The sequence below is a fragment of the Coregonus lavaretus genome (assembly GCF_964263955.1).
Source record: "Coregonus lavaretus genome assembly, contig: HAP1_SCAFFOLD_5961, whole genome shotgun sequence".
In the NCBI taxonomy this organism is placed as follows: domain Eukaryota; kingdom Metazoa; phylum Chordata; class Actinopteri; order Salmoniformes; family Salmonidae; genus Coregonus; species Coregonus lavaretus.
This window is the reverse complement of record NW_028165579.1, coordinates 17501-34038: the sequence shown is the minus strand read 5'-3', so window position 1 is coordinate 34038 and position 16538 is coordinate 17501. Positions and strand designations below refer to the sequence as shown.

General features: G+C 46.1%; 1 protein-coding gene across 1 annotated transcript in view; it reads left to right on the top strand.

Moving 5' to 3' along the window:
- Positions 1–2748: 2748 nt before the first annotated feature.
- The window catches only part of LOC311115718 (lipopolysaccharide-responsive and beige-like anchor protein), a gene marked incomplete at both ends in the record, with an annotated part of 30398 nt that continues 16608 nt past the window's right edge, over positions 2749–16538 (top strand). The window contains 3 exons of the mRNA XM_084190869.1: positions 2749–2889; positions 5613–5732; positions 10373–10525. Coding sequence (XP_084046995.1) covers positions 2749–2889; positions 5613–5732; positions 10373–10525 — 414 coding nt within the window. The remainder of the gene's footprint in view (positions 2890–5612; positions 5733–10372; positions 10526–16538) is intronic.

Sequence of the window (16538 nt, the reverse complement as noted above, 5' to 3'; positions counted from 1 at the left end):
CTTTTGGACGCTCCGTAGTAGTAGTAGTAGTGCACGATGTAAGACATAGGGTGACATTTGGGATGCACGCCTGCTCTAACAGTGAGGCCTTTTTAAACAGGCAATTTGGAAGGACTCCTGAAATGGGATGCTTGAACGAGGTGTTGACCTGTACAGGTTTGGGGTCCTGTATTTGCAATGTAGCAAAAATAACGCAGCTTTATATTGAGCGGTTCCAGGGCCCTCGTACTTTGGCACCGTCGAGGGGGCTAATGGGGTATTGATTTCAAGATGCGTCCCATATGTTTTCTCACACCCCTCCAACACCACGTCATTCTCACTGTTTAAATAGGACATTATATATAAACAGTTCTCTCAAAACCATGGTTTGATTTATGTCTCAAGGCTTTCTGGCAAAACTTAGACTGAGCCTTCCTAAATTAGCTATTTATTTTGTCAAAGAATCCTAACATGTGGAAGGAAACAGTATAGTTTGTTATACCATTGCTGACCCTTATAATTTGGAGAGATGTAATGTTATAATGGTTAATTAGATGCTACTGTCTGGTTTCTGCTCATCTTGATAGCATTTTTAGCCAGATATATTTGCTGTATGGAATGATTTTTTGTATTATCCGGTTGATATTAGATTGAATGTCGGTTAACTGTTGAATTATTTTATTTGTGCCTGTGATCAGAATCATTTGAGAACATAAATATCTATTTGATCTGCTAACAGTATATCAGCACAATGACATGTTACTGTATGATGCATTTATTCTGGTTCCAATATGTTAGAGGATTTAGCATCACATAAAAGATTACACATCACCAACCCCCTCTTGTATAGTTGAGTGGTTATGGGTAGCAGTTGGCTAGAATAGTACTTTATAAGTGTAAGCCAAATCTATGGCGTAATAATGATTCTACAATAACCATTTCCCAACACATACCGAATCTACATTCTTGATGAACAACAGATGAAACCCTTATCCAAGATGAAAGTCTCCCATATTCTCCTCTTTGAAGCAGTAACACCATCTAACTCCATCCATTGCTTATTCTAATCTCATTCCCATTCAAAGTCTAATTAAAGACAACGATAGCAGCTCATTTATCCGACCGCTCGTCAAAGTGCTATTCGCAGGCACCGCCTGAACATATTAGCCCAATCGGTGGCTTTCACTCGATCAGGGCGCTCCTCACCGGGGACGGCCCTGATGTACGACGCTGTCACCACCGCTCTATTGTACCGCCCTCCTCGCCGCGTAACGCTCTCCACCCGGCGGTAATTTACAGCAGTAAACAATGTAGAGTGTAGATCTCTCTCTCTGTCTCTCTCTCTCTCTCTCTCTCTGTCTCTCTCTCTCTGTCTCTCTCTCTCTGTCTCTCTCTCTCTCTCTCTCTCTCTCTCTCTCTCTCTGTCTCTCTCTCTCTCTCTCTCTCTCTCTCTCTCTGTCTCTCTCTCTCCTCTCTCTCTCTCTCCCCTCTCTCGCCTCTCTCTCTCTCATTCCCCTCTCTCTCTTTTATTATCTTGCTCCCCCCCTCTCTCTCTCTCCTCTCTCTCTCTCTCTCTCTCTCTCTCTCTCTCTCTCTCTCTCATTGCTCTGCACTCAGTCTCTTTTTATTTTAGATTCGTCTTCCAGCCTTTTCTTTTTTTAATGAGCTCTACGGTTATTACGGCAATAAATCAGTCCAATCGTTGTACTGTATAATTCAGTGTGTGTACTCCCACCCCCAGTAGCCCTGGGTAAGCCAACAGTGTGTCACTGTCAGCATAGCCCAGCACACTGTGTCGGCATGAGGCGGTGTGTGTGTTGGTGTGTGTGTGTTGGTGTGTTCCTGTTCTTTTCCAGTTGTTCGAGTATAAGGAAGGTAATTGGGTACGGTCTTGAATGGGTGCACCCTTGGATACAATCAGACACACACACACACACACACACACACACACACACCATTACACCCACCCGACACAGTAACAGCAGCATCAGATCAATAGCCTCTCCCCTGCCTGGACGAGGCCTCCCATGACAGCACTATGATATGAGAGAGGGCCTATCGATCCACCAGCCAGTGCTTCATCTTCAAAAGGCCATCATTCCATTACCATTGATCAGAGAGGAGGTGTGTTTGGAGCGAGGGATGAAGAGGAGGCTAATAAAAGACTAATAAAAATGTAATGGGTAAAAAAGTGATTTCTAAAAATGAGCATTTAAATAATAAGCCAGGCTCCGGCGGGTATTGGTTTCTCTGAGATCAATGGAAAATTAATGCAACTGATCAATTTTTTAGACCCACAATGGCGTCTGCGTCTCCTGACCAGTGTATTAGCTACAGATTAATAAAAAAGGAAAAAGGAACCTCCCGGCCCTTGCTATTGATGTTCCTAGGCCTCCTTTCATCGCAACACATTCGTTCTCTCTGACAGACTAGCCGCAGGGGGTTGTGTTTCAGGGCTATGAAGTGAAATGCACTCTGTTGGAATGGATTGATCTTCAAAACAAAACAGCATCTAATATTCATTCGACGAATGCACAAAGGTTACCAATATCATTTGAATATATATGCCCTGGGTTTGAAGCAATGTCTGCTCTCTCTGAAAGCTAAAAGAGTTCAATGTACTGTGTTATAAAATGTTTCTTTCTTCTTTTTGTACTGTCACTCTTTCTCTCTATCTTTTATCTCTATCTCTCTATCCATTTTTTTGTCTATCAGTCTCTCTGTTGTAATAACGTTGTAATAACATTTTACGTTTCTTACTCCTCACAGCCCATTGGTGCCCTGAACCCCAAGAGGGCGGCGTTCTTCAACGACCGCTATGAATCCTGGGAGGACGACCAGGTGCCCAAGTTCCACTACGGAACCCACTACTCCACCTCCTCCTTCACCCAGATGTGGCTGCTGCGCATCGTAAGTTACCTACCCCCAATTATACCCACACTATATCCACCCCACCTACACCCCGGTAGCCTAGCGGTTAGAGCGTTGGGCCAGTAACCGAAATGTCACTGGTTCGAATACCCGAGCCGACAAGGTGAAAAATCTGTCGACGTGTCCTTGAACAAGGCACTTAACCCTAATTTGCTCCAGGGGTGACTGTACTACTATGGCTGACCCTGTAAAACAACACATTTCACTGCACCTATCCGGTGTATGTGACAATAAAATGCCTCGCTTGTAAAGATAACTTGCCTTTTTGACACATTAACATTGCTAAAGACTTCTTTTGACCTCAATGGTTCAACCTGGTACATTTTAAGGTTAAATGAAAATACTAAATACCACCACGAAAAATGTGTATAGAATAGGATTTTATATCAACTGTTTCATGTAAAACATGAGAAAATAGGCCTAAATTTTTGTCACTGTTTTATGAAAAACAGATTACATTTAGAAATGAATACATTATAGTTGCCACAAACCCGTCATGTTGAAATATTTACTAAATATTCATCATTAGACATGGAGCACACCTCATTGCAGCTAATTGTTGTTTTATAATTGGACACGGACGCATAAAGAGTCGGGTTGATTTATGTCATAGTGAAATATAGGCCCGATCTACATGCAAACTTATGCACAGAGGATTGTCCCTGGCTCGCCATGGTTATTTATTTACATGTTGTGCTGCTCGTAAAACAGAGAAGTAGCACGCCGAAGCAAAATTCATCATGTGTCGTATTTTCTTTCTGTGTGTCTGCTTTGCAACATAAGAGGAACTCTGAAATGATTTTTATTTGTAATAAGTTCAGCAATACGTATTGAATTTAGCTTTGTTTAGTGAGGGGCTATTATTCTGTAATAATTTTTTACGTCTGCTGCTGAACTACTCAATCTAAAGCTTTCATTAAGTTATCTTTCTCCCACGTGATAATTTTGATTGTGTTCTGTTATATTGATCACTGTATGAAACCCTCATACTGCCAATATTAGATACCATCACTCTTTCTATACCAACTACGGGGGACTGTTCTACCATAGAGGGAGGGGTTCTAACCTTCTCCCAGAGCCCTTGGATTGTCCTGTAATTGTCCCAGTAGCTCCCTATGGAAACAACCATTGATCCCATCACATCATTAGCTGGCTTATTGCTGGCTTATTTTTAAATCCACTTTACCAAAAGCCCTTCAATTCAAGTGTCAACGTATGGACGGGATAGGAAGACCAAATGAACACTAGGACAGACCTTAAAAGGCCTGGGCCTGTATTCAAATCATCTCAGAGTAGGAGTGCTGATCTAGAATCAGGTCCCCCCCTGTCCATATTATCGTATTCATTATGATCTAAAAGGCTAAACTGATCAGTACTCCTCCTCTGAGGTCATTTTGGTCTCTGTCCTAATTGTCCATGTCATTTCCTGTGTCGTCGTAGTAGCGTTAGCCTGGGTAATTGTGTCCTTCTCACTTGGGGGCTATTGTTTCGGAGGGACAGTCTATTGACCGACACAAGCAAGATTTAAGCGTGATTAGAAACGCACCAATAACACAACTCTATGGGCTTTACAGTCACACAGTGACGCTTGCCGTTCACTTAGTTAATTTCAGCGGTTTGTGACAAGAAAGTGTAAAGTAGTCAGACAATCTGTCGCCATTGCATTAAGGGTATTAGGTGTAAGATATTACCTTAAAAAGCAATTTACGTAAATGTAATGCTAGATTTGAGTGTTGTTGCAAGACAAGTGTTTTTTAGCCAATAGAAAATGCTATTATTTATTGGAATATACACATTGAACTGCAGTACATACACTGAGTGTACAAAACATTAAGAACACCTGCTCTTTTCATGACATAGACTATCCAGGTGAAAGCTATGATCCCTTATTGATGTCACTTGTTAAATCCACTTCAATCTGTGTAGATGAAGGGGAGGAGACCGGTTAAAGAAGCCTTGACACATGGATTGTGTATGTGTCCCATTCAGAGGGTGAATGGGCAAGACAAAAGAGTGCCTTTGAAAGGGGTATGGTAGTAGGTGCCAGGCGCACCGGTTTGTGTCAAGAACTTCAACTCTGCTGGGTTTTTCACGCTCAATAGTTTCCCGTGCGTTTCAAGAATGTTCCACCACCCAAAGGACATCCAGCCAACTTGACACAACTGTGGGAAGTATTGGAGTCAACATGGGCTAGCATCCCTATGTAGCACTTTTGACACCTTGTAGACTCCATTCCCTGACTGATTAAGGCTGTTCTGAGGGGGTATACTCAGTGTACACATTCAGACTACTTTTTCTATAGTATAAAAACTTAATCATGAGGATGTGGGGTCAACTGTCATGTCCTCTTCTCCTTTTTCTCAAATGTACACTACAGCGTCACAGCACACCATTAGCAGGATATGTGGATAAATTATCGTTCTCTCCTTCTTCTTCTCTCGTTCTCTTCTCTCGTTCTTCTTCTTCTTCTCTCATTCTTCTCTCATTCTCTTCTCTCCTTCTTCTCTCGTTCTTCTTATCTCATTCTTCTTCTCTCGTTCTTCTTCTCTCATTCTCTTCTCTCCTTCTCTCGTTCTTCTTCTCTCGTTCTTCTTATCTCATTATTCTTCTCTCGTTCTTCTTCTCTCATTCTCTTCTCTCCTTCTTCTCTCCTTCTTCTTCTCTCCTTCTTCTTCTCTCATTCTTCTTCTCTCATTTTCCAGGAACCCTTCACCACCATGTTCCTCAACTTCCAGGGAGGGAAGTTTGACCACGCTGACCGCACCTTCTCCTCCGTGTCCCGAGCCTGGAGGAACTGCCAGAGAGACACGTCCGACGTCAAGGTAGCAACACACACATACACACAGCCACACACACCAAATACCACACACACACACATACACGCAAACACACACACTGCCGCCGCCTCCTCACAGTGGAGTTAGCTGCTGAAAGACAGACAGTGTATCAGCTAGAGAGGGCCTCTGCAGTCTGCACACTCCTCTGGACGTTCACACACACCGAGACCCTCAACACCTCCAGACCCTTCAGCAGCCTCCCAGTGTGAGGAGAAGCCAACACTGTCCAGACCCCAGGAGCCAGGGAACATACTAGTATAGGAGGAGGGGATGGTATCAGTCTCTAAAGACGGGTTACCTTTTAGTTGTGATAGAAGTGTTTTGATAAAATTATGGTTTTCTGTGTGGAAATAAACACATTTTAGTTTGTTTGTTATTGATGGATATCTATTGATTTAGATAGTGGAATCAGATTTTGCATATAAGAATATGTTGTTAATATGCTCTTCAAAGCTAGGGGGTCAAATGTCAACATTATCTTCCAAACATATTCCAAACAATCAACGTTCAAATTACACCCTTTTCGTTGAATTAGCCTAAAGCCTTCTCAAATGCCCCTCTCATCACCGGAGAGAGAAAGTGGCTAATCAAATGAGCAAACAAACACACTGGGCTAAAAACAACAACCCCACTTCCTCACATCTAAAACCTCTCCACTCCACAAAACCTGACCTCAAACTGAAGGTCGGCCATTTTACGAGGCCTCCGGCTTCCATGGGGTCGACCGGGGGAGGCCTGGTGTAAATTTGTCCAGTCTGAGGTGGCGGCACGGGGGCCGGTGGTCCCCTTCATCCCCTCACCCCCCATGGCCCCTCTTAACAAGGTGGGGTAAATACGGGGGGCTACCCCGCTTCACCCCTCTGCTAAACTCTCTGCCCTGGTCCCACCATTATGTGCAGTGGCCCCTGCTCTGCAGTGGTCAGAGGCCAGCCTCTGTGATCCCCAATCCTGTCCTGTCACGGGTCACTGCAGGGGCCGCAGCCCCAGGCCCCCCTCCCCCCTAGTACACTTCAACAGTGCACACACACTGACACACACACACATACACACAGCGATGCCTTTGGGCTAAGGCAAAAGGTCAGGCGGGGTCAGGGGATTGTGGCCGGAGGTCATCACAGTCTCTCCTACGCTACAGACAGACTGGACTGGGGGCTTTAACCTGTTATCACCCCTCCATGCACTGGGATACAAAACACACTAAGACTTTTACCCCTTCAGAAGGAATAGAGGGGTTCTTAGAGTTTCTTACAATAGTCCTGAAGCTAAAGCTAAATGGTATACTTAGCATGCTAAATTGATACATCTCATTTGTAACTCCTCTTTGTTAACAAGGTGAATGAGATCATCCATGCGAGGAAAGTCGCCAGAAGGTTATTTTGACTGAGCTAAACTAAACTCAACATGGAAGCCGTGTTATTGAGTGCAGGGTTGAGCCTGGACCTGTGTGTTTTGATGTAGAGTGGAGCTCTTGTGGTTGATCCACTGTGACAGGTCTAGACTGAGACTAGATTCTCTCTCTCTCTCCCTGGGCTTTCGCAATCAAGTGTTACCGGTAATGCGAGCCATATGTTTCATCATTGGAGGCAAAGTGCAATCAACCGTCAACTCCTTCCAACTCCCCCAGCCACCACTCCACCCGACCCAGGCCAAAAGAGCAGGCCAAATCTACATTTGAAACAAGATGGCTGCCTGTACTCATAAATGTTTTAAGAGCGTGGGTCACTTGTTAAAGAGGAGGGTTGGGGCCTTAGAGACCCAAACTGTAGATGAGGATTGGTCTGACCTGCCATAGACCCAAAGCCCAGTGGAGAAGGGGCCCAATGGGCCAAAGGTTCAATTCAAGGTTGACTGAAGTAGCGGAGGAGGCAGGGAGGAGACGGGGCAGCGGGGGGAGGAGGCGGGGCAGCGTGGGGAGGGTAGAAATCAGGATTAGTTTGAACCTTTGATCAGTAGTCTCTGAAGCTTTCATGGTAGTATGACATGGATTGGTTGTGATGACCAAACATGTGCTTGGTTCTTTCTCTCCTGACTGACCTCCCCTCAGGTCCATCTGTAGGTTTGGATATGTGGTTATGGACTGACACAGGGTGTCTCCCTGGCTAGCTACCGCCCCATGCCTCGGGTTACCACACACACAACACATCTAGAGGAAGTGAACTCACTGGCTTCCTGTCTAATCATGTATTTGTCTCCATACTGTTGGACGCAGTGAGGACTGTTCTCAGGTCTGAGCTTGATTGATGGATTGATAGACAGTCTTCCAGGGATTCTGTGTGTGTTTTGCGTGCATGTGCATGCATGCGTGCAGCCTTTACAGAACATCCGATCACATGCGCTGACCAGTTCCCAGCCACTCCTACCTGTAGCCTCTTTGCCATTATGTATTTGCATGTCAGGTTGTCATACACAGCCGTGTCACAAGAAGACAAGGACATGACAGATGGGTGTTGACTCTGGTCTAGTCATCCCTGATGTCAGAATGTCACCCTGTCTCTGTCTCTCTGTCCATCAGTACAGTGACCAGTCAGCAGGCCCAGTCACACTGTGTTCTGTCAAAGAGTTCAGGGTCTTGTTCATTAAGTCATACCGTAGCAAAACCTAGGCACTCCGTTTCGTACGTTTTGTGTCAACTGTACACTTCCCAGGAGACGGTTTAACTGGCTCAACTCTAGTCAGACAGAACTGGGTTGTGTTCATTAGGGTTAGGGTTACACACACTGTAGCAAAACGTTTTGCAACTGAAAAAAACCAAGTGTTCCTTATTGGACTAGTTCCGTTTTGGACAAGTAGTACCTCCCCATCTCACTCTGTTTTCGTACGCTTTGTGCCAACTGTGGTCCTCTGTAGCTCAGCTGGTAGAGCACGGCGCTTGTAACGCCAAGGTAGTGGGTTCGATCCCCGGGACCACCCATACACAAAAATGTATGCACGCATGACTGTAAGTCGCTTTGGATAAAAGCGTCTGCTAAATGGCATATTATTATTTATTATTATTATTATTATTATAACTGAACACGACCCAGGAGACATTACAAGACAACAGCTCCTCAGGCTATTTTATTAGGAGTCACTCACTCACTCACTAGCTGTTGTTTTATAGTGGAATAAAATTAAGAGTTATACTTCTATTGTGGCTTGAGTCTTCATAATTGTGGTGCTCTGTTTATGTATCTGTCATATGCTAGCTTTGGATGTATCATTTTGAAATACGAGTGCTCGGTCCATGCGTAAATCCATTGTTCAATTCCCTGTTGTGGAATATGGCAGTAGTTAATGTTTGACACTCGTTATGTTGACTGGTAGGTTCAGTATATCATAAGGGGGAGATGAACGCTGATTAAGCACTCGATTTACATTTGGTGTCATGCTATTGTTTCTTCAACATATCAGGAGCCGCCAGGAATTGGGTTAATTCAACACATGCTTACATTGACCAGTCTCGCCAGTTAGTTACCCTTGCCCACACACACTCCTAACGACATTAGTGTTTTATTTATGTTTGCGGGATGGCAAAGATTTATCAGGATATGTTTTGGTTCACCCCATAATCTAAACATTTATGTCTTTGTATATGAAGGCATTTCATACACATTGAGGCTGAGCTATGGTTTGTTAGAAATGAAGCACGGTTTCAACAAAAGTTGATATCCTCAAGGTCTTAACATTTGAGCTCTTCAGTTTACACAAACGTTAATGTTTTTTGGGCCCATCTTTCAATATCATCATTCTATAACGAAGTATTAAACTGTGCACAGACACACAATCACATTCTGGTGAGTTCTGTGGCCTGTCGTTCATTCTACTCCTACATAACATCCTTTGAGAAGAATAGAAAATAGAATATCATATTGGAAACCCCAGTGTGCGCGCGCGCACACACACACACACACACACACACACACACACTAGGTTTTGATGCCTTTTATCAGAGTGCCTGCCTGCAGTGTGGTAGCAGACAGGCAGCAGATGAGCAGTCTGAAATGTAATTTCCATGAGTAATGGCACAGCTCAAGTGTTGCGACTAGCGTCTGACTAGCTGTCTGAGGGACGACAGTGGCAGTCCCAGATTAAAGGACCTTCCGCTCACACACACACACACACACACACACACACACACACACACACACACACACACACACACTCATATCTCCACTTGCATTCTAAATGTACTTTACACAGTGGCTTCTCTCTCTCTTTCTTTCTTTCTTTCTTTCTTTCTGTCTTTCTTTCTGTTAATTAACTATCTCTGTAAACTGTAGCTTCACACTCTGAAGGTCAAAGTCCCCTGTTCTTTATACCTGGCTGTCATGATGTGGATACTCTGTAGTCACATATTCTAGTGTAGTGTAACACACACTGGGACTGGAGGCTTTTATCTCAGAGGATCTTAGCAGTATTATTCAAATTAGAAAATGGCTTACTGTAATAGTGTTCTCCCTAATTAACTAAAAGAGTTCATTTATTGATAACAAATATTAGACAAAACTATTCTAGAATGTACTATTTACACTAACAGTACATGAACATTAAAGCACTTTGTGAAAGTACGGTTCAGGTTGCCTCTATAGTGTGAATTGGGCGTTAATGTCCCACTTCTTCTTCTGTCTGTCTGTCTGTCTGTCCAGGAGTTGATCCCAGAGTTCTACTACCTCTCTGAGATGTTTGTAAACGCCAACAACTACAGCCTGGGAGTGATGGATGATGGGACTGTGGTGTCTGACGTAGAGCTGCCGCCGTGGGCCAAGACCCCCGAGGAGTTTGTACGCATCAACAGACTGGTACGTCACACACACATATGCAGTTATGCACACACACACACCCCCACACACACACATAAACACACACACACACACACACCCACACACACCCCCACACACACACATAAACACACACACACACACACCCACACATAAACACACACACAGCACTATCTTCCTCACACGTTATCAAACCACTCCTCTGAAGCCCTGTCAAGTCCCTACCCCTCCTCCATGCTAGGCTAGTTTAGCAGGAAATGCTAATGAAAAGAGACGGTGGGAGAGTGTTATTTCCTGTCCAGCGCCGTTCCCTTCCTGTTACCTGAGCCTCCTGCTCCTCTGACATGTCTCTGTCTTTGGTAACTCTGCTGGCAAAGCAATCTCACATTTCCAAGGGGTTATAGAGGAGGATGATGTAGTGTCCTGTTTCTGAGCTCTCCCTCCTGTCCCCAAGCACACTAGACCTGTGTATATTTAGTTTATGTCAGAATGACTGTCATAGTTTTATAGCACCGCAGTGACTGCAGTCGCCTCCTACACACACGGAGAAGCAGCAGAGATTGTGCTCAAGATTAGATATCTCCTCTCTCCTGTTTCAGAAGTTCCAGAAGGTCAAAAAGCTCCACATTTTTGTGGTGTCATGCTCAAACTGTTTAAACCATTGCGTTGAGAATACTGCGCTGAAGATTGTGAAATAATGAACGTCTCAAATAGTCTAATGGCTTCCTCCCCTCTCTCCTTTCCCGAAACAAGGATTCACATAAACCACTTCCGACGATTGAGATGCTCTCCCAGATACATATTGCAGAGCTAGTAACCATCAAGCTGTCCAGCCCTGCCATATGGTTTGATGATACTACTACTGGCATGTCTTTTAGGACCTAGATACTTCCGACCTCTCTCCAGTCTCTGCCCAGTGGTGGTAATGAGTACTGATGAGGTAACAGGGAAGGCTGTGCTGTGGTGATCAGGCTGTGCTCTGTGACCTGTGTCGTGGTGTTAATCAGGACGCTGATAGGACCCAGCCCCTGTCATTAATCACACAACCTGAGGTGTGACACACCAACGCCACAGAGATGGCTTTTGGGGGGGGGGGGGAGTTGTTTCGGGAATCACTCAGACACACATACACACATTGCTGTCGTCGATGTACTCACACACATGCACATAGACTCATTGCCACACACTCACAGATGGACAGACCTGTGTCTGACACAAACACACACACAAACACATAAGCATGTACACACACGCATTTCCCACATTTCCTTCCAGCTGGGTATGCTATCCCCAGTCAGATGGCCTGGCTGTGTGGTGATTGGACAGTTGGACATAGTTCTGCTACAGCAGTGTGTGTCCTGCTGTTCTGATCTACAGTGTGCTACTGTCTAGTGGACAGATGATCTATAGAACAGGCTGTTACTGCAGATGGTACTGTAGGTAGGCGGACCACTGGAGCCTACAGCTAGTTAGTGACCAGGGCAGCGTTTGGCTGGCTGACAGTTTGACTGCCGTTAACTGGCAGTGCTGTAAGGTGCACTGCTCTGTGACACTGTCTGACTGCAGCCGTGGGGGGATTCAGTGAAGGGGTCTTCACATGAAACTCAGATGTCCTTAGCACATCTTAACGGTCCCCCTACCGCTAAGCATAGCAGGAACTCCCAATGTGATTTAAGTTCTGATCTCTTCCATAGAGTATCACTGAGCGTGGTAATCAAATATGTTTCTTGCTGTGATTCAACTATTTTGTATCCGTAATGGTCTCGTTTCCCTTCACTGTAATTCCCGTGGTGCTCTGCCCCCTCCAGTGCAGAGGCAATTATGCCCAACCTAAAACAGCCTCACACACACACCATTACAGTGCAGATCGATCCAGCACTTTGTTTCTCTCCTCCACTGTGTGCCAATCCAGCCGATATTGATCCATCCTGCACAGCAGAGCAGCTCAGCAGGTAGAGTAGAGAACAGGTGGAGAGAGGGGATGGGTTGAGGTGCTCCTAATAAACACAGGATCTCAGGGCTCAAGGCTTTGTGAGAGAACACACTGGAAGTAGATCAAACCATAGTTGAATTTCATTGCCTACTTATTTTGGTAATCTTTGTTACATTCAAATTCAACAATTTATAGTATCAGTTGTTCTCAATAGAAACAATTATGTAATCTGCATAGATGAAGAGCAGTGTTTCAATTATCTGTTTAAACTATCTGTTTTCACGTCTTTTGTCTGGACATCTAAATGCATTTCCCATCAATAATACCTCAGTAGGAACAGAAGTTCCTTTAGTTGATGTGTTCCAGTGGGACATCATATGGTGACGGAACAGATATTATTGCCCACAGGGACAGAGCTGTCAGTAGTGTGTCTGTGGTGTCTAGAACAGCCCCACTCCCCAGCTGTAATGGAATATCTGACAGGCCAACACACCTGGAGCTACTGAGACAGACTGTCCCTCAGGAGAACAATGAAAGATATTGTTCTCCATCTTGCTAAATGTTATTTCAAATGCCATTTCTTTAAGACTGTGTTGTGTGTAGGCTAGATGTCACAGCAGGTTTCCCTTTACAGTTGTCGAAAAAACAGAGGAGGACATTGACATTGTATCAAAAACACGTAGGTGTGTCACAAGATCAATTACAACTCCAATAACATGGAGAATGTCCACCGAAAGAGAAAGGAATGCAAGTTAGTTTTGATCTGTAATGAACATTGAGTGTCTTGAACGCTCCTGGGCATAAACCCTCTCATTCTAGAGAAGAGGCCCTCCTCACGTACTGCCACCATTAGAGGAATTTAGTCCCATCACCCTGGGGAAGGGTGGGGGGGAGAGAGAGAGAGAGACGGGGGGCGGACTGGGCTTCCCCTCATGACTGATAGCTGGCATTAGAGGGTTCAGCTGGTTCCTGTAACATTATGAGAGAGAGAGAACGACAGCGGGAGACTGAAAGAGATGAGCAGTGAGGGGTTGAGAAATAGAGAGGCTGAGATGAGAGGGGGAGAGAGAGATGAGCGGACTGAAGGAGTTAATGGGGCTGTTTGGCTCTTTTAGCTCGTTGTCTGCTCCTAATGGCCCAGCAACACCAGTCATAGACAGCAGGATGGAGGAGGGAGGGAGGGATGGAGGGAGGGAGGGAGGGAGTGGAGAGAGGGAGAGAGGGAGAGAGAGGGGGAGGGAGGGAGGGAGGGAGGGAGGGAGAGAGAGACTGAGTGCCAGAGCTGCTATGCTCGTTAAGCACCATAGATGATTAACAGCTAATTAAAGCCCAATCTGGGAAGGCCATTAAACCCTCCACACGGTGAAGGATTGTAGCGCCACGTAAAATGGCAGGTTGTTTTTCCGTTTTGCATGAGGGAGAAAGGTAGTGGTGTGTGTGTGTGTGTAGTCTACAGCTTGTGCAATGTTTTTGTGGTGTGTGAGTTTTTGTTTGTGAAATTAGCCTGTATTAGTGTCCATATGTGAAGATGTAGGCCTAATTTATTTTAAATTGAGTTAAGGAGAACACAATGTGTTCTAGTGCCATTTATTTTGGTATTTGCATCTTGCTGCTGCATCTTGTGTGCTGAAGTTTTGTAGATGTGTTGACAGTATTCTGCAGTAACCAACCAACCAACCCCTCCACCACCCCTCTACACCTCAACCCTCCACCAACCCTCTACACCCCTCTCCACACCAACCCTCCACCACCACCACCCCTCTATACCCAAACCCTCCACCACCCATCTACACCCCACTCCAACCCTCCACCACCCCTTTACACCCCTCTCCACACCAACCCTCCACCAACCCTCTACACCCCTCTCCACACCAACCCTCCACCACCACCACCCCTCTATACCCAAACCCTCCACCACCCATCTACACCCCACTCCAACCCTCCACCACCCCTTTACACCCCTCTCCACACCAACCCTCCACCAACCCTCCACCACCCCTCTACACCCCTCTCTACCCCAACTCCTGTACACCCATCTCCACCCAAACCCTCCAACACCCCTCTAAACCCCTCTACACCTCAACCCTCCACCAACCCTCTACACCCCTCTCCACACCAACCCTCCACCACCACCACCCCTCTATACCCAAACCCTCCACCACCCATCTACACCCCACTCCAACCCTCCACCACCCCTTTACACCCCTCTCCACACCAACCCTCCACCAACCCTCTACACCCCTCTCCACACCAACCCTCCACCACCACCACCCCTCTATACCCAAACCCTCCACCACCCATCTACACCCCACTCCAACCCTCCACCACCCCTTTACACCCCTCTCCACACCAACCCTCCACCAACCCTCCACCACCCCTCTACACCCCTCTCTACCCCAACTCCTGTACACCCATCTCCACCCAAACCCTCCAACACCCCTCTAAACCCCTCTACACCCCAACCCTCCACCACCCCTCTACACCTCTCTCCACCCCAACCCTCCTCCACCACCACCTCTCTCCACCCCAACCCTCCTCCACCACCACCTCTCTCCACCCCAACCCTCCTCCACCACCACCCCTCTCCACCCCAACCCTCCAACACCACCACCCCTCTCCACCCCAACCCTCCAACACCACCACCCCTCTACACCCCAACCCTCCAACACCACCACCCCTCTCCACCCCAACCCTCCAACACCACCACCCCTCTACACCCCAAACCTCCACCATCACCACCCCTCTTAAACCCAACCCTCCACCCCACTGGCTCCCCTAAACACGGCTCCTTGATTGACCCTGGCTTATACAGCTCCAAGATTCATTACCCTCATTGTAAATACATAGGTTTGGGATGTACCCAGGATTACTGGGATTTTAAACAGGCCCACTGTGGAGAGACCATGTCTTTACCTTAACCATACACACACACACATACCGATGGACGCGCGCACACACACACACACTTTACTCTGGTCTTGATGTTGCGTGACACAGAGATCAGGGGCGATTGTTGTTTTTACCACGGGGTCGGGGGAGAGGTTAAGAACTTGATCCCCCCTCGCCAGATAACTAGACGTCTCTGGTCACTGTCATGTTTCACCAGCATTCCACAATATATGACGAATACCCTCTCTGTCCCTCTTTCTTTCTCCTTCTCTCTCTCTCTCTCTCTCTCTCTCTCTCTCTCTCTCTCTCTCTCTCTCTCTCTCTCTCTCTCTCTCTCTCTCTCTCTCTCTCTCTCTCTCTCTCTCTCTCTCTCTCTCTCTCTCTCTCTCTCTCTCTCTCTCTCTCTCTCTCTCTCTCTCTCTCTCTCTCTCTCTCTCTCTCTCTCTCTCTCTCTCTCTCTCTCTCTCTCTCTCTCTCTCTCTCTCTCTCTCTCTCTCTCTCTCTCAGATCTGTTTATGATTAGGGGAATAGCAGGTGATCATGTGCTTTGGTTTAACCGGCCACAAGGGTTACTGGTTCTACGAGTCACAAACATGCCCAACCTCGAAGTCGACTATGTCATGATCTGATAGATGGTTTAATGTGATGAATATTTGAACTTGATGAGTACATATTTCCCCTTCAGTTGATTGTACTCCTTCAGTGTGGCTTCTCTCACTCATCTAACCTCTTCTAACTCTGCTGACAGCTCAGTAAACCACACGCATGGGAAAGGACCGTAAGGCCATAAGAACATGACGCTCAGACCTCTTTATAAAGATCCTGCTCAGCAGAAGGACTGACAGAAACATCCACTAAACCACCCAGAGAGAGAGAAATGTATAGAGGGAGACCCCACTCAGAAGCTGCTTGGTGGGTCAAAACCAGTTGACTGATGGAACAGAAGCTGACAGAGACAGAGTTGAACACAGGTCTGCACTACAATCACACCACGGCTTCTCCTAGTCCCTTTGGAAGTGTCAAATATCCCTCAGGCAATCCAACAGCCTACAAAAACACCCCCCTCAGGTAACTGGAAAAGATGAGATGATCCTCCTCGAAAGTGCTCATCTTCTCTGTGGAGTGCCTGTTGAAGGCAGCTAAATACTTTAGTGTGAAGTACAGTAGGGAGCCTCACACTCTCTCGTACGCCAGCGGTTGGCTGTGGCCTAC